At 39.9% G+C, this 19,760-nt stretch overlaps 1 protein-coding gene across 2 annotated transcripts in view; it reads left to right on the forward strand.

Moving 5' to 3' along the window:
- Positions 1–3,193, forward strand: part of PLXDC2 (plexin domain containing 2) — a 435,854-nt gene extending 432,661 nt beyond the window's left edge. For both annotated transcript variants that reach the window (XM_005687914.3, XM_005687913.3), the window contains exon 14: positions 1,094–3,193. In XM_005687914.3, coding sequence (XP_005687971.1) covers positions 1,094–1,210 — 117 coding nt within the window. In that variant the 3' untranslated portion in view covers positions 1,211–3,193. The remainder of the gene's footprint in view (positions 1–1,093) is intronic.

Genomic DNA, 19,760 nt, shown 5'->3' on the forward strand with positions numbered 1-19,760 from the left:
CAGGCAAGATGCAATTACCATGATTGGTATTTTTCCAAAAGGTAGAGCTAATACTCATTCCTACCTGATGGAAAAACTCTTACAGCCATTAATCATGACAGTGGAATGTAATTGGCCAATCTAGAAAGCTGCCAAATGCCAATATACCTACACTGATATTTAACATTTTTCTCATTAAAATTCTTAGGTAGAAATAAACTTCCTTTAATATTTATTGGTTTATTTACTCCAAGATAACAGGTACTCTGATAAATGGAATAGTAGTTTCTGGTAACACTGTGGCTGAGAAATGCCTTTTAGTGTCTTCTGCTGCTGTAACTTAATAATTCATTTCATCACTTCTGTTTGTAAATCACAAAAGGTTTGTTTGATGAACAAAGGGTTAGGGAGAAGTGTCAATACAAGTAACCTGTATTTTAAGACCATTGTCTTTATGTGCAATTATTTACATGGGTTTGAGATTATTCACAACCTCTGATGTTGGATTCAGTTTTCAGGGCATGACATCTGTTCATTTTCAAACACAAAAAGCCATCTAAGAATTAAATTAATTCTTAAGATATTAAGGTGATTGATCTTTTAGTTTGGTTTTTGCTAGGAAGTCTAAGCACCAAATTTGAAGCACACCTCTAATAACTGTGCAGAATTTTATGGTCTTAGGTTTTTTGAGTGAATTAATAAATGAAGTGATATCATTATTGACTTCTAAAGAAGAGAAGGTGTCCATGGTTATATATTAAGAAAATTTGTTTTTCATGACTGTTCATTTTTGCTTAGTTATATCTGGACACTTAATGGAGTCTTTTAGACATAAATATGCATAAAGCATAAACCATGTCTTTGAGAAACTCTCAATCCTTTGGGGGGTAGCTTTGGCCAAGGGACTGTCACCTGGGAGGTGCTGGTAGTGCCATAATAGAGAGGCAAACAGAGTGCTCTGGGCATGTATAGTTTCAACTGTGGTGGTAATGAGATCATTTAATATGTTGCTACGTTTAATTCAGAAGTTCATCTGAAACAGTTGGCAAATATACTTTTCTTATGATGTGACCATCACCACTCTATTCACTCCTTTTGCGTTTTTCTGTTTCAGAGACGCCCAAGCAGATGGCCAGCAATGAAGTTCCGAAGAGGTTCTGGCCATCCTGCCTATGCTGAAGTTGAACCAGTTGGAGAGAAAGAAGGTTTTATCGTATCAGAGCAGTGCTAAAATTTCTAGGACAGAACAGCACCAGTGCTGGCTTACAGGTGTTAAGACTAAAAATTTGCCTATACCTTTAAGACAAACACACACCCACACACACACACGTACACACACACACACATACACACACAGGAGCCCTAAGCTGCTCTAGCCAGAAGGAGATTTCTGGACAACCCCAGCCCAAAAAGGGTTAAAAAATTTTTTTAAACTTATAGAGGATACCAGTTACCACTGAACATAGAATTCCCTAGTGGAATGACCTCTATAGTTCACTCAGCACATCTCCTGTGGACTTTTCAGAAATATGACAAGATTACAATGCTGTTGGCTTAAGGTGCAGGGTGCAAAGGGATCGAGGAAAAAATAATAATAATAAAGCTTTAGTTCACAAGGGATCTATACCTTTGGTTCAAATATTCTTCTCTGATAACTGTGTTCCAAAGCCTGAACCCATTCACTCAAAAGAACAGTGACAAATATTTCCAGTTTGCTGAGAAAAGTAGCTGATGCAGGGGCCCAAACAAACACAAAAGAAGAGATTTTGTGTCTTTCCACCAGACACGTGGCTGAAGGATTTTGTTTTGCTGCTCTAGACCCACATGTTCCAACCAGTTCGCTACTTTACAGGATGAATCTTTTATCTTTCCAGTTCCGACTTTGCCTCCCTCTTCCTGGATGCCTTCTGTGTAAGCAGTGACAGGATCGTATGTAGCCTTTTAGCTAAGCATGAGGACAGAGGGAGGGACAAACGAAGCTTCTGGTTCCCCCCACCTCTGAGGAAAACATCTGATTGGTTTTCAGAAGCATCGCCTCCACCTCCCAACTGTGAAGTCCTGTGAAGGCACAGTTGTTCTTGGCTGAAGGGAACAGAAGGACACAGTACCATGAGTTCCTTAATCGTTTTTGAAGCAAAAATGTTAAGGGATTCTGAGCATATGAGGTTTTTGGTGTTTTGATTTTTTTTTTTTAACTTTTTGCTATTTCAGTCTGAGAGGCCCATTTCATTGTCGATTCCTATCTAAGAAGCCGTTCAAGTCTGATATCCCTGGCAAGAAAAAGAGCGAAAAAACCCTGCTGAAATCATACAGTAATTTTCTTTAAAGCACATAGTAGTTACATAAATATATATATATAAATATATTTTTGTTTATAACTAACACAAGGCAGGCTCTTGTGACTCAGAGTGCATTTTGTCATCGAGACAAAACAAATGCGAGATGCATTACTGCATACTTCCATAGAGTTGTAAAATAATCCTTAATATTAGAATATTTTTATGTCACTTAGCGGAAGTGGTTCAACTGGTTGCAGCACCGATTGTTTTTCCTGCCTGTTGGAGCCGCTCTCCCATTCATATCAACCCCTTCCCTCCCTGGCAAAATAAAGCAGATGCAAAAAGCTCCTTAGATGGATCTGTTGTTTGCCCCGTAATCACAGTCCAGATTTTGAACCATCCCTGTGAATGAAGACAGGAAAGGCACCCTCCACCCCCAGAGGAGGAAAGTGGTTAATATATATACTGAGCTCCTAAAGTTTGAATTCAGGTACTGTGTGTACAATTTCATCAACATCTCGACCCATGAAACTTACATCTTGTGCCAAGAAGTTGTTGGTTCTCATAAGGTACCCATGTCCAGCATTTGCAGATTCAGGTATCAAGAAGCAGAGCTGTCTCGTAAGTAGCACTTTACTACCAACTCAGCATCTGTACACAGTGTCTACATCAAATGACATCAGTCCACTAACGGAGTATCACATATCCTCACAGCCGTCTGATGTAAACTCGTGCCATTTTCCATCAAGTATATTTTGCTTTACATTTTAAATTACCTGATGAGGGTGTTCATTTTTCCCCTAACCTGCTTAGACAATAATTGCAAGAACAAAAAAATTGACAAGCAAGGTGATTGAAGGGTGTGATGACTGCTATAGCTCTCTGCTATAGCTACGTTCAGTTGATATGAAATAAACCAATTTATTTCTTGTGGAGTAGGTTTGGTCGGTTAGCAGTTACCAAATGACTTGCCAATATAACTGGTGCAACGGGTATTCTACAAAGGCATTAAGGAACACATAGACGATTCCTTCTAGGATAAGTTGATGCTTCTTTCACTGGCTTTTGTGTTAGGTGTGGCTTCCCATACAGCTGATTGACAGTTATATAAATCCTGCATATATAGACATATATATATATCCAATACCTTTCTCAACTCTTTGAAGTAGTGGTGTAATTTCTATCCCTTTCAAAGTTCATCTTCCACTTTTGATTTTTTTTAAAAATGCCAATTTTGTAAAATAACCTAAAACTCTCTGAATTGTCCAGTGTACAAGAGTACCCTGTAAGTAAAAGTGAAAAGGCTGCTGAAGTATGGGAAAACTTCCCAGCCAAATCAGGAGTTAAAGGTGGTGAGATGTTTCTGTTGTTGATGAATCTTTTAGAGGTAAGGGAAAAGGCTGACTGAATCCTTTTTTTTTTTTCATGAAACTTTCATTCAACTCTGTACCTCTGGTTTGTTCTTGGTGCCCATTTGCTGCAAAGGAAGAGCAGACATTCACAGAGTTTCTGGAAATTCAGAATGGACTCTGGTGCTTTGAACTTTTCGTATATTATGTATTAGAAAGGATGCATCTGCATGTTATTTCATATACTATGAACCCAGTAAAAGGAGAATAAAAGCAAAGGAACATATACAAAGTTCTAGAGAAATCAGATAAATGGTGCTATAGAGGAAGTTAGTTATTTCATCTTAATTATTTGTAAAAACATTTAGTGAATAGATAAAGGATTCCCAGATGGCTCAGACAGTAAAGAATTTGCCTGTGGTGGAGACCCAGGTTCAATCCCTGGGTTCGGAGTAGAAAGACTACCCACTCCAGAATTCTTGCCTGGAGAATTCCATGGACAGAGAAGCCTGGCAGGCTACAGTCCATGGGGTTGCAAAGAGTTGGACACATTTTTGCTTGTCAAAAGTATTCAAAGTCAAGAAAAATATCTTAAGCCAATGAGGTGAAACTGACCACGGCGTTGATTTGTTTATGAAAGGTTTGAAATTCAACATGTACTAACAAATAGAAAGTTAAATAATAAAGTGCAGTTTACCTCCAATTATTATTTTAATTAGGGATGTCTAGCTCAGTGGTAAAGAACCCACCTACCAGTGCAGGAGACAGGGTTCAATCCTTGGATCAGAAAGACTCCCTGAAGAAGGAAGTGGCAACTCGCTCCCATATGCTTGCCTGGGAAATTCCATGGACAGAGAAGCCTGGTGGGCTACAGTTTGTGTGGTCCCAAAGATTCAGAAGCAACTTAGTAACTGAGAACATATAATGGGGCAGTCTCACAGGAAGCTTCTAGGATGTGCTGTCCAATATATACAGTAGCCAAATTGAATGATTTAAATTAACTAAAATTAAGTAAAAATTCAGCTCTTCAGTCACTCTAGCCATATTCAAGCCCCCAAAAGTCACATGGGGCTTGTGGCTTCCTTACTAGACAGCACAGAACACTCCTGTCTGCAGAAAATTCTATTAACTCTGCTGTAGAAGTCTTTCCTTTTCGGTGGCTCAAACAGTAAAGAATCTGCCTACAATGCAGGAGACCCAGGTTCCATCCCTGGGGTTGGGAAGAGCCCCTGGAGAAGGGAATGGCTGCCCACTCCAATATTCTTGCCTGGAGAATTCCATAGACAGAGGAGCCTGGCAGGCTACAGTCCATTGGATCACAAACAGTCGGACACGATTGAGCGACTAACACTTTCACTTTCTTCCTGGAGAAAAGGAGGAGGAGAAAAAAATAGATTTGATAGTTCCTGGGCCTGTTTTTCTCTCAGAGAGGCAGCTTAAAATAATGAAAAGAATCCCAGCTGACACAGTTTTGAGTTTCCACTATGTCCTCAGGAAAATCACTTTTATCACTAGAAGTTTCCATTTGCAAGTTGGGAAAATAAAAATATTTCTGTCCTGTCTTCCTTGCAAGATTATTATTATGTAGATTGAGCAAACACAGACTTTTAAAACCTTATGTCAACTGAACCCAAAGAAGGGGCTTCCCTGGTGGCCTAGACAGTAAAGAATCCACCTGCAGTGCAGAAGACCTAGGTTTGATCCCTGGGTCGGGAAGATCCAGTGGAGGAGGAAATGGCAACACACTCCAGTACTCTTGCCTTGGAAATCCCTTGGACAGAGGAGCCTGGTGGTCTACAGTCCACAGGATTGCAGAGTTGGACACAACAGAACAACTAAGCACTCATGTACAACCCATATAAAGCACATCTCTTGGCCCAGTACCAGCACGAACTTGTATTCTGAGGGAAAAAAGTCCATCCATCCTAAAAGCATTCAAAGACAATCAAATCAGTACAGTTCTTGAGAAAATGCCAAAGGAACATACACTCAAGAATTGCTTCAATTCCTTTTCCCCATATTAATAATCTCTCTTATGTTCCCCCTGAATGACATCAGCCACAACCATCCTTTCTCTCAAAGTCCTTGGGTGCATCCTTCATCTGGCTCAGTTCTTTATTGTGTAATGTCCCTGAGCTTCTCCAGTTTTTTCTGATTTCCCAGTTAACTCTTCACAACAAAGAGAAACCCTGGAGCTGACCAGCAGGCTTCTCTTTAGAAGAGAGTACCTCAAACAAATAATTTCAAATATGCATTTTCTCCCTGTAACACAAATGTAAGGGCCTGACACATTAAAATATAACAGTAGGTGGAACTTAATTTTAAATGTAAAAATTTGCAAATGTAAACTACATGAAAAGAATAAAATTAAATTTTGTCATATTCAGGTAATACAGATTCTCAGATTAGTGTGATTTCTTAGTTTTGGCAAAAAGGAAAATTCTTATGTTATTTCCTCATTCTGAGGGAGTATAAGTTTGGCAGTGCCCTAGTGTCTATTGCCCAGGGCAATAAGAAAAAGTTTTTCTGGAACTCATGCCTTGATTCAAGACACTTCCATGATAAGAAATTAATATTTAAGATTATCTGAAAAATAGATGCTGCAGTTAAGGTTCTTTCCTCCTGTGAATTGTTATTTTGCTTTGTATTTCTTCAGGCAATTTTTAGATATTTTATTAAGATGTATTTTATTAATTTCCAGAGATTGCTCTTGCTTTTACTTTCCCAGCCTCCAGTTTTCGGCATTATCATCTATATGCCAGAATCATGGAAGGTCATCTAATCCAACCTCTTCATTTACAGATCAGAAAATTGAGGCCCAGAGAGATATAGTCATGTGCCCAGCATCAGAAGTGAGCCTTGAACTTAAAACTCCTGATTATTCATTTTTGTTCCAATTATTTTTGCCTACACCCTCTCCATCAGTATTTAAAGCCAACCACGCAGCTTCAAGAATACTGGAGTGGGTTGCCATTCCCTTCTCCAGGGGATCTTCCCGACCCAGGGATTGAACCCAGGTCCCCTGCATTGCAGGCAGATTCTAAACCTTCTGAGCCATTAGGAAAGCCCTTAGAAGGCACAGCCTGCCTAAAAGCAACTTTTATTTGCTATCCTGACTCTCTGCTCTGTCCTAGAATAGAGAACATTGGACCAACCTTCCGCCATCGAATGGTTGTCCTAAGAACGGTACCAGTAGTTCCAATTCTGGTTATTGTAAGGTCTTTATCTGGTTTTACATGCCTCTACCTATGGCCATCTAAGTTGGCAATACTATCTTGTGTCACTGAAAATTGCTCTGCCTTTGCTTCATTTCTTCCCAGAGGTACCTGAAAACTAGTCATCTTCATAGCAGATTTTCTTACTGAATTATCACAATTTGTTTTTGCTTTTAAACTAGTGGAGCCTAAGAAGCTTTTTGGAGCAAATGTTATGAGGTCAGTGGCATTCCATACTACATACTCCTATTTCGTTTTGTTCGTAAAGCACATTTTACAGGGCACTTTGGTTTATTTCTTCATTTGTTCATTCATTCAACCATCCAGTTCACTTAAATAGTTATTGAGCACCTACTGGAACCAAGTTCCTGTGCTAGGTCTTGTGATATACAGTGATAGATACAAACAATAAGAGATCAGACATGTCCACTGATAATTGTAATAGGGTAAAATCTTCAAACACAACTTTGCAAATTGATTGGCTCACTATTACTCTATCCAATTTCCAGTTCTAATTTCTATTCTACTAAGATAGGGAACTCTCAAGTACTTGTCTGAGGAACGTTTCTGAAATATGATACATCATTGCCCATCTCTGCTGTTTGCTCAATTTCAAAAGATGTGTTAATTTCACTTATGAGAAGAAAAGTCTTTTTAGCTCATTTGAATTCTTCCTGATTAGATGTAATAATAGTTCACTATCTTATTCTCATATTTCTACTGTGGCTTTGTGATTTATCAATGCCATCTTTTCAAGGTCTTCCAGAAGTATCCATAGATCAATGAAGCATTTGTACTTTAGGTATGTGTGGTTGTTTGTCATTCATTAGGTTGTCTCAGGTTTTCTCAACCTCAGCCCTATTGACATTTGGGGTCCCATAATTCACCGCTGGGGATGGGGTGGTGGAGTGGTCTCTTGCATTGCAGAGTGTTTGCCAGCTTACCAAGTTCCCATTGACTACATGCTGGTAGCTCACTTACACACACACACACACATACATCTCAGCTGTGACAATGAAAGATGTCTCCAGACATTGCCAAATATCCCCTGGGATGAGATTGGGCAAACTACTGAATTATCTAATGAACAAAATATATCAGGAGAAAAAAAGAAATGTTTCTCTTTTTCTTGGCACTTAATCTTCATTATAAATAGGTTTTTTTCAATTAATAATAAGACTTGGCATCGTAAACTCTTTGCATGAGAAGGGACCATAAAAGACACTAGTTGAATCACAACCGAATATCATCTTTTTCTATTTCATCATCTCCTAGTTTTACAAATATTTTGAGAGATCCAAAGATTTTTTGTTTACCTCTGGAACTTGGGGATTTACTTTCTCATAGCAAGAGATAAGGCTGTTTGGTGGTTTTGCTTTGCCCTGAAATAGCTGCCACAGGGGTGTTTGCCTCAGTGAGGGAGTTGGTTCATACAGCTTCAGTATCTCAGAGACTTCAAGGAGTTTTCTTCTGGGTATTTCACACATCTGCAAATCTTGCTCCATCATCTTTGCTTTCAAAATGTGTATAGAAGTTGATGTTTGGTATGTCCAATTTTAAGTATATCTACATGAACTATTTTTTTCTTAAGTTTTCTACTTCTGATATTGATTTCTTTTTATTGTCCCTCTTTGGGGAAAACAAATTGGACTGTCCCAAATAATTGCAAGTTGGAGATGTCTGAGTTGTTCTGTCTAAACCTATCAAGCCAAAGTTCCTGCTGATTCAGTGTGCCTTATGTCAATTTTCCTGTAGGATCAGTGATTTCCCATAAACAACCCTATGTTTGTACTTGCATCTGTGCTGCACCGATTGGAAAAGTTGGTGACGTTATGAGACAACCCCTTAAGAATATCTTACAAATAACAACAAACCTCCAACTGGAGTATCAGGTCTTCCTCTACTCCTTTGCTAAAAGACCAACCCAGACTTTGGAAGCATTCTTCATTGTTTACTACAAGTTGCTAATTTACATTCATAATTGAAAGCTTTGATTATAATATCCAAGGCTATAGAGTATTGACAAGAACACCCAGAGAGACCTTTCCCAACCAAGACCATCACAGAAATCAGAAAACTCCAACCTAGGAGATCCTCAAGTATGTGTATGAATTCCTTCTTTACCACTGTCATATCAGACACTGGTGATACTTAAGGTTTTGACAAAGATTTTCCAATATCAACTTAAATTTCAATGCATGTGCCTAATTACTGCCTGCCTGACATGTATTTTAAATCATCCAATGCCCATTGCTCTCACAATGATTATTGCAAAGCAGTAAGATGATAATTGCTCAAGTAAAATTACCTAAATTCTTGAATCAATTCTCCATAACAAATTTATAGCACACATCATCATTGGCTTCTCAGTGTTAATTCTTATTAATTTCCAGATCACTGTCCACACTGAAAGAGTCTATGTTACTTTAAATCCAGGATAAAAGATTCACTAATGCAAAACATGTGCTTTTGCTCATCTTTTTCTAATTTCTAAGATTTATTAACATTTGAAAATTGCTTTTTTAAAAAGCCTCTCCTAATGAGATAAGGTAAAAAGATTTAACTTGGCAGATAGTAATATATGCATTTTTATTTCAGTTGAAAAACCTCAGTGACTTCTGTCAATGCCACTGGAGTGTTGTTTTCTTTTTTTTATAAAAGTGGTCTCTCCCATCCCTAGCATTACTATATATGTATATATATTCATGACCAAATATCACTTACTTTTCATACAACCATAAACCTTTGGTGCCTATCAAATAGATACATAGCATGAAACTAATTTTAGACATTTCCTATATGAGAAGAAGTCTAGAAATGGGTGGACGGGGGATGATTCATGGAAAAATAAAGATCAAAATATGCCTTCAAGTGTAATTTTCAACTTCTTTAGAGCAATGTGCAAATACATATTCAGTGAAGATCAGCTCAAATTTAAGTCATCCAGACTTTGCGACACTGGGTCACAGATCCCGCCAGTTATGCCAAGAAACACGTGACATCCAGAAGGCAGAGGTGGCCCCATTTTAGCTAAAACTCATCTGTGCCTCTTCTATGGCACCAATGCTAAATTCATAAGGCTTTTTCCCCAGGGGATGGGATTACTTGAGTAAGTAATGACCAAAAAGACACTTTTCACTTATTGCCCTCTGACTTACAAGGCATAACCATGTACTTTGATTCCCTTATACCAGACAACATGCAACATCCAACCACACATAGACAATAAAAATACTTTTCCTGAGGAAAGGGTACAATATTCTACAGACCCAGATCTAGATCTCTGTAAAGTTTGACCATCTTGGGACCCAGTCTCCATACTCATGTCTAGCCATTGTGGTCACGCCTAAGCAACCATTGTAAAACTAGTCTGAACAAAAATATACTCCATGCCATATTTTTAGCAGGGAAATACAAATTCAAAGTGTCTTCTTTGGCTACTATGTAAGTGGCTACTCTGAAAATACCATCAAGTAAAATCAGAGCTTCCTTTGCTAAAAAATGTTAAGATCATTTTAGGGAAATGAAATAAGTTTCTTGAGACACAAACATTTTGTGTTTATTGGAACTAAATCTCAGGGCCGTAGCTGAGATGAGGGAAGTCTTTTCATTGGTCGGTCAAAACAAATCTCTCATTTGCCTCATTTGAGGCATTTGGACAGTGCTTGGGAAGAACATTATTTTCAGGGGAAAAAAGAAACAGGCTTTTTTTTTTTTTTTTTGCATGCCAGCTGGGATCATGGGAACTTCCAATGCCAGGAATTTACTACTGTTTCTGGTAATTCGGCTTGTAGTCATCTGAAATGTTGAAGGGTGAAAGGAGGAGAAACTGGGCACCCGGGGAGGGGAGGGCTGTCTGTGTTTCACGCCAGTTGCACCGGCGCACAGAATATTTGTAAATGCATTTCAAAGTGGGTATCATTGTAGCCTTTGTCAGAATCACAAACCTCACTATGGAGCTGCTGAGAGAGAACACTGAGGGGAAAGTCTGATCCTCTACACACAGGGCTGCCCTGGTGGCTCAGTGGTAAAGAATCTGCCTGGCAAATGCAGAAAACACAGGTTCGACCCCTGAGTTGGGAAGATCCCCTGGAGAAGGAAGTGGCAACTGACTCCAATATTCTTGCCTGGGAAATCCCATGGACAGAGAAGTCTGGCAGGCTATAGTCTATGGGGTCACCAAGAGTCAGACACAGCTTAGTGATTAAATACCACCACCCAGTCAACCCCCAACAAAAGGAAAGGCGATGGGTAAGGCTGTCACAGTTTGTTTCTCTTTTCCACAGCCCTGGACTTCAAATCAAGGACATGTCTGTCAGGTGAAGGTTAATTTTGCTGAGGTTTTTCCAAAACTTCATTTAATCCTTGGAAAACTGAGCGTTTTGAATTTACTCCAATCCTCCGGGCATCATTCCTACTTCTTTTGCCATGTCAATGAGACACTGGAGATCGCATTTTTTCATAGTCATATCATATTCAAATACTTCCTCGATGACCTCATGCTTGACATACCTGAACCTGCAAATGTAAAAATGATTGTATCTGAATTTGCACTGATGGTATATGATAGCAGAAGACCTTACTGGAATCCCCTGTTTAAATTCAGTAATTTGGATGCTACATACTTCTGCAATCTTCTTGATTAATTTCACTGTAAGATTAACTACCTAAGTTTGAATGTATTTCCTTACAGTTTATTCATTTGCCATCTATCTCTTACCTGGGGATCATTATGATTGCAATAATTCATTGACGTTTTCCTCAGCTTCTTAAACCAACTTTTCTGCATTTCTTTTGCTTACAGTATGTGGGAAATCTGATTTCTTTGTTTTTCCTAGTAATCATTTTGTAAGAAAGCGCAGTGTATCAACTGCCATGGTAACCCAATTCATCATTTAAGGTCTGGAAGCTGGTTGTGACCAAATCGCCATATGTCTTCTCTCTGTCAATTGCTATTGTCAGAATTAAATCATTTATTTTTTATTTTTCACTTTCAGTTGGAGTCAACATATTTGGGAATTTTTAGAAGGGGGAGAAGGGAGCAATTTGTGTAATACTGCTGTCATATTTGACTACATATTAAAAACAATAAATGATCATTTTGTTTTAATTTCTTAAAATAGTTTTGCTTATTTATTGACTGCGCTGGTTCTACATTGCCGTGAGGGCCTTTCTGTAGTTGCACAGAGCGGGCGTTACTCTCCAGGTGGGGTGCGCAGGCTTAGTGCTGAGGCTTCTGCTGTTGGGGAGCACAGGCTCTAGAGCACAGGTTCAATATTTGCAGTACACGGGCTTTGTTGCTCCGTGGCTTATGGGATCTTCCCACACCAGGGATCAAACCTGTGTATCTTACATTGGCAGGCAGATTCTTTACCGTGGAGCCACCAGGGAAGCCCTGTTTTAATTTCTTAAATGTGTCCACCCTTGTCTTTCAAGGTGTTTTTGTTCCTTTCCACCATTAGCTTTTGAAACATTTTCCCTATTGTGGAAGAAAATCTGAGTGCAGTATCCAGAGCTGTAGGCTAGTGAAAGGATAGAAAATCCTTTTGTTTCTTTTTTTTTTAACATTTTATTTTATATTGGAGTATAGCCCATTAACAATGTTGTGATAGTTTCCAGTGTACAGCAAGGGGATTCAGCCATACATATACATGCTTCCATTCTCCCCCAGATTGCCCTCCCATCCAGGCTGCCATTGAACTCAACAATGAGTAGAGTTCTCTGTGCTATACAGTAGGTGCTTCTTGGTTATCCATTTTAGATATAGCAGTGTGTACATGTGGATTCCCCACTCCCTAACTATCCCTTTCCCCCATCCTTCCCCCACCCCCGGCAGCCATAAGTTCATTCTCTAAGTCTGTGAGTCTGTTTCTGTTTTGTACATAAGTTCATTTGTATCATTTTTTTTTTCAGATTCCACATATAAAAGATGTCATACAACATTTCTCCTCCTTTATCTGACTTCACTCAGTATGACAATCTCTGGGTCCATCCATACTGCTGCAAATGGCTTCACATCATTCTTTTTAATGGCTGAGTAATGTTCCATTGTATATATGGACCACATCTTATTTATCCGTTCCTCTGTTGATGGATATTTAGGTTGCGTCCATGTCTTAGCTATTGTGACTAGTGCTGCAATGAACACTGGAGTGCATATGTCCTTTTGGACCAGCTTTTGTTTCTAAACAAGCCCTAGTGTAGGACTGATACCAACTAGAGTGAACTGTAGAAAACGGAGGACCTGGGATGTCTAGGTGGAGACTTAAGTTTGAGTCCTCCTGGACCAGATAGGTGGGAGGATCTGAGCAGCCAGTATGAAATAAAAATACCCTCAAACTGGAATAAATCATGGGGCTTCAGTTCAGCTCCTGCCTCTGACACTAGTTTGGTTCACAAACTCCCATGACCTTCCAAAGAAATTACTGAAGGTTCTCCCTGATTCCATCCCCTTTTCCCTAACTGGAAATGATCTTACCCCTTTGTTAGGGGGTAGAATGTCTTAAGTGAGATGCTTTGAGTTCCAAATATCCTGTCTCTTTTTTGATCTATCACTCTTAGGCTATTCTTATATCAACACCAATTATACCCAAGCCTGAACTTGGGCCAGGAAGCAAGTGCCAGAAGCTAGAATTCCAGTCAGTGGTGCTGGTTGAACAATTATTCTGTGCAACTCAATAGTGATTTTCTTTTTAAATCTTTACCTCTGTATGGATCTTTTGGACTGTGTTGATTAAACTTTGAAATCATGTAGTAAATTCAGAACTACCATTTTAAATGGTGTAAATTGCTTCCTGATGCCAAAAGGGAAAATGTATTAATGTAAATCATGAAACTTTCCCTAACAGTAAAAAACATTAAGGCCAGTGCTTTGAAAAATCATTTAATGTGTGCCATCTCTTTAATAACGCAGTGGAAATATTAAAGAAAAGATGTTAATGACAATCATAAAACTTTTAAATTAGCTGTAGATCTGTCTCCTATAAATTCAAGTCTTCTCACTGGTCCTCTATTCCAAACCACTGTTTTCAGAATCAGAGCTTTCTGACATGCAGTCAGGAATTTTTTTTTTCCCCACTCAGTTTATTTTAACTAAAATTTATTGACTGTCTAACCTCTGCTAACCCTGGTGGCTTGGATGGTAACAAATCTATCTGCAGTGCAGGAAACTCAGGTTTGACCCCTATGTTGGGAAGATTCCCTGGAGAAGGGAATGACTACCCACTCTAGTATTCTGACCTGGAGAATTCCATGGACAGAGGGGCCTGGCGGGCTATAGTCCATGAGGTTGCAAAGAGTCAGACATGACTGAGCAACTTTATATACATACATACCCCATGCTATGCAGGGTGCTTGACTACAGTGCTACACAAACAAAGAAGATGAAACCTTGCTTTCAATTAGCCTGTAGTGTAATAGAGGAGAGACACCTTTAAACAAACACAGCAGATCAAGATAACAGGCACAGGATAGAAATATTAACACAGTTATACAGTTAATTTGCAGAGGAGGGGAGAGTCAATTCTGTATAGAAGACATCAGGAGAGCTTTCATGGAAGAAGTAATATTTGAATGTGATCTTGGCAGGTGAGTAGGCCTTCAGCAGGGGACAACAGAGGCAACCCAAGGATGGGATTGTTGTTGTTGTTCAGTTGCTCAGTCACGCCCAACTCTTTGTGACCCATGGACTGCAGCACCCCAGGCATCCCAGACACTGACCTTCACCATCTCCCGGAGCTTGTTCAAACTCATGTCCATTGAGTCAGTGATGCCATCTAACCATCTGTCATCCCTTTCTCTTCCTGTCTTCAATCTTTCCAAGGATCAGGGTCTTTTTCAGTGAGTCAGCTCTTCACATCAGGTGGCTAAAGAACTGGAGCTTCAGCTCCAATACTTCAGGATGGGGTGGCTAGGAGCAAATGGACTGGCCAAAGAGGAGAATCAACAAGTGGATGGCTGGAGAGTAAAGTCCTTGATGACACCCACAGACAGGCCTTCAGAGTATAACTTGAAAGCAGTAGATACACTAGAAAGTTAAGAAGCAGAGGAGCCATAAAAACGAGACCATTTCAGAAAGATGACCAGGTAGGCCAAGTAATGGGTGAATCACAGGGGAGAAATCTGGAGACCACCTGGAGATAACTGTTCTAGTCTGGCTGCTCTTCCATGACTACTCTTCCTTCTTAGTTCTCAGATCTGGCCTCTATGTGGTCAGTCCCTTTAATAAAATCTGATGTTAATCAGTTGCTTGTCTGGACGCATGCCAAGGTCCTAGCCAAGTGAGACCCTTTGTCTCCACCAGGAAAGTTCTTTTTCTGCTTGGATTCTCGTATTCAATAATGAAACTGAAGCTGACACTGGAACGTCCCAAGCTTTATTCAGTGGTCAACAAATAGAAAAGTAGGAACTCAGTTTGCAAACCAACTTCTCAACCAGAGTGGGGCAGAGATGCAATATATATAGGAGAGTCAAGGTTAAAAAGAAAGAATTCAGTAAAGAGAGGGAAGAATGAATGTTTGTGATATATCCGAGGATAGGGGTGTGGTTTGGATGAGAAATTGAGGCAACGCTTCATTTCAGGACTGAGAAATATCTCACAATGGGAAGAGAATAAGACCCACTCAGATGATGGAGAGAGAATAAGACTTGCACAGAGAATGGGTTCTTCCAGTTGTTGTAGCAACCATCAACTATCTCGGCACTGGTGGGTGTGTCCCTTAGCATGTTAACATATTACAATGAGCGTAGAATGAGTCTCAAGGTCTACTGGAGGTCAGGTCCTCCACTATCTTGGGCCCAACTGTTTCCAAGCAGTTCCTCTTTTTCATCTGGCAGCTACCTCCTTTTGTAGTTGAATCTGATACTCAGATAAAGGCAGTTCATTTCCACTTGAAGGAGGGGTTGGGGCATGATTCTAGGGTAACAGCCCCATGGCATGGGAGAAATGCCCCCTCCTCTGTAAGCACCCCTTACAGCAAATTATACATTCCCTTTTCCCAAAGTAAGAGCACAGCACAGTCTGACGGACTGTCGTGAAATCAGGTAGACCAGGCCAGGTTTATCCATCTCTTCTACTTCTTCTACAAGAGCTCTTTATTCATCTCCTAAAAATCCCAGGACAACCCAGACAATCAAGACCTCCTGACTTGCCTCCATGATGGGGACAAAATAGGAAAATGAGACATATCATCAATTTCTTCCCTGTCAATATAGACGTGACTTTTTAAAAACATTTATTTGTATTCATTTATTTGACTGTGTCAGGTCTCAGTTGTGAGAGGATTTCAATGCAAACCACCTCTGGATCATTTGTGGGTATATTGATGTATTTCAGAGCTCTCCAAGGAAGCAGATAAACTCCTGAGTTAGTCATCAGAGAAATCAAGGAGATGCCAGTTGTGAGGCCAGTTGGCTCCCTGAACCTGATTCTGCACTTAAAGAATTTAAAGATCATGCATTGCCTTGCAGGTCAAGTGTGTTCTTTTTTTCCCATTGGTGTAGAGTTGCTTTAAAATGCTGTGTTAGTTTCTACTGTACAACATAGTGAATCAGCTATATGTATACATATATCCCATCTCTTTTGGATTTCCTTCCCATTTAGGTCACCACAGAGCACTGAGTCTCCTATGCTATACAATAGGTTCTCATTAGCTATCTAATTTACATTGTTGTTGTCATTTAGTTGCTAAGTCAAGTCCGACTCTTTTGCGACCCCATGGACTCTAGCCCACCAGGCTCCTCTGTCCATGGGATTTTCCAGGCAAGAATACTGAGTGGGTTGCTATTTCCTTCTCTAGGAGATCTTCCCAGCCCAAGGATCGAACCTGTGTCTCCTGCATTGCCAGGCAGATTCTTTACCACTGAGCCACCAGGGATATATGTATCTACAGTGTATATATGTCAATCCCAATCTCCCGATTCATCTCCCTATCCCCCCCCATTTTCTCATGAGGAAGTAAATCTTGTGCCTTGATGATCTAAGGAGCCAGTAGAAGCACGGAAACCTGCAGTTCTGTGACATTCCTTACACCTCCATCTCCTCTGGGGTATAGCATGTCTCTAGGCAGAGCCAATGGGAGTGTGGAAATAAAGAAAAGAGATGACTGCAGACAGGACATTACTGCCTCAGCTGATGCTCTTTCCCTGATCCAAGTAGATAGCACGGCAAGAAATGTCATCCACACGTCTGCTTCTCCAAGTCTAAACATAGGGCAATTATAGTTTTTGGAAATTTCAAAAATGTGTCAAAGAGAGAAAATCAATGGGACTCCCATCACATTTGCAACTCTAGGTCATGCAGTAACCCCAGCCTCCACCTAGTGACGGACTTGTTATTTTCTGTGAGTTGTTATCATTTTAAAGACACACTGAAATGCACTTGGCCTCCCCGAGTAAATACACTTCACAAATGCCAGCACCTCTTGATAAATGTTAATTGACCCCTTTTTAATGTGCATTCCTCTTATTGGCTGCAATAAACTTTACTCAGTGTCTTTGAACTTCTCCCAGACAGTCTCCTGACATTTTTTTTTTTTTTTTGGTGAACTTTAACAAACATTTTGGGGTTGCAGGGTAACACTGGGCTATTTTTCTCCCCAGATTTCTTTGTACAATTGCAATTTAGATTTCCTTCCAAAAGGATTCATTATGGCATGAGCCTTGATAGAGTGTGAAGCGAATTTCTCTTGCTGCAGTTTGGCTCTAAGCCTGGAGGATGGCATGCATAAATTATTCTAAATGCCATAGAACCTTGCATCTTATTTCCTTGTATAACATTTCAAATTGTCCTCAGGGTGCCCCAAAGTGAGGCAGAGATCAAGCATGGCCAGAAAGAGATAGGTGCTTTGCTAAAAAATAAAAAAAAATCCCTTTTGTAAAACGGTGTCCTTTGGGATTTAATTAGATGTCATTTAGCAAGGAAATGAATGTTTAAACAAGACCAGATCTCAACGGGTTAAAGTGGCAAAGCCAATAGGAAAGGAGCACATGGATAGAGACGAAGTGAAAACCAGAGCGTGAATATCACATGAGGGTCCCCAGCAACCAGGCTGGAAGAAGGGCAGCGCATGAGGAAGAGGGGGAGTCATGTGGATTTCCTGTTGTTTTTCTTTATGCCCTGATATGATGCTTTATTTGAGGCATCGAGGTGGGAGTTCATTGACTTCAGCCAGATTGCTGCAGTCAGTTTGATTTCCTTGATAGAAAATGACAACTGATAACTGACCTGGCAGTCATAGCTCAGAGGCACTGAAAACAACAGTTCATGCTAAAACAGGAAGGAAGGTCCACTGGTGATTGCTTTTTGCCCTTCTGATAAATGTCAGACCAGGATCCCCCAGAAGCCGAGGGCTCATGGGCAGGCATGGGCTCTCAAGTCCACATATATCAGTTTCCTGAGCTCAGTTTTCTCTCTCCCCCAATACTTTGAGCTATTAGGCCATCTGACACCTACATACCCTACATACGTAGCATTGAAGGGGACAAACTCTGTGACATTGCCCAACTGACCTTTCAAAGCTCGATTTCATCATCTATAATCCCACTCGTCAAATAGCACCTCCTTCCTAGGATGATTATGACAAATAAATAAACTAAAATATTTAGCTTTGTGTTAAATTTACAATGTCCAATAAAAGTTATGCTATTGTGTTGCCTATGAAGGATGCATTGATTTGGCTACAAATCAATGTGTTTTCTTAGTCCTTAAGAAGACAAAGGTAAGGCAAAATAGCAGACGGCAGCAATTATCTGCAAGAGCAGATAGGAAAACAAGCAGCTAAAACTGGAAACTGTTTTTCATTCTCGCTGCAAGTCTCCTTTTCCTCCCCACTGTATATCTTGGTCTTATCCTCTCCTCTTTCTGAGAGATTTATCAGAGTGAAAAGGAAGGAGCTTTAAACCTAAGTGATGAAAAATTTAAAAATCAAATTTTAAAAAGTTTAAATAATTTAATTAAATACAAAATTAAACTCAAGGACTTCCTTGGTAGTCCAGTGGCTAAGACTCTGTGCTCTCAAAGAAGGGGGCCCAGGTTTGATCCCTGGTCAGGGAACTAGATCCCATGTGCCACAGCTAAGACCGAGCACAGCCAAATAAATAAATAAACATTAAAACACACACACACAATGATAGCACTATATGTTATTAACGTTTGGTTATAGAATGTAAAGAGCTCCCCACTCTTTTTTTACTTTGTTCATTTGTTTATGAATTCACAGAAAAATCAAGTAAGGCTTCTGAGTGTTATTTTAATGCAGTTCACCTGTACAAATAGCACCACTGCTCAGGAGGCAACTCATAGGAGACATCGCTGAACTATGAGTGTATGTGAGTCACTCAGTCATGTCCAACTCTTTGCGACCTCATGGACTGTAGTCTGCCAGGCTCCTCTGTCCATGGGATTCTCCAGACCAGAATACTGGAGTGGGTTGCCATTACCTTCTCCAAGGGATCTTCCCAACCCAGGGATTAAACCTCGGTCTCCTGCTTTGCAGACAGATTCTTTGCCATCTGAGCCACCAGGAAACAGGAGGCTCCCCCAGATCCAGCAAATAAAACACATTCATCAGCAAACCCCCCAACTCAAGCCCTGGTTTTTCTTTTGCTGGGCATTTTTTCTTTTGAGTATTCATTCTGTGAATGTTTGCTGATCATCTTCCAAGAGCCAAATAGTGTTTTATGTGCTGGAAATTTAACACTTTATTTCATAAATACTGGTTTTCTTATGCCAGATGCTGAAATAAACATTAAATTTTAATGCTAACATTTGATATGAAATTATTGAATTCTGTTATTACCCTCTCTTAACAGTTGCTTTATCTATCTTCATGTGCCACAGACTGAATGTTCGTGTCCCCCCAAAATTCACAGGTTAAAACCTAATCTCTACTGTGATGGTATTAGGAGGTGGGGCCTTGTAGAAGGGACTATGTTGGAGC

This window comes from Capra hircus, chromosome 13 (assembly GCF_001704415.2).
Source record: "Capra hircus breed San Clemente chromosome 13, ASM170441v1, whole genome shotgun sequence".
Taxonomy (NCBI): Eukaryota; Metazoa; Chordata; class Mammalia; order Artiodactyla; family Bovidae; genus Capra; species Capra hircus.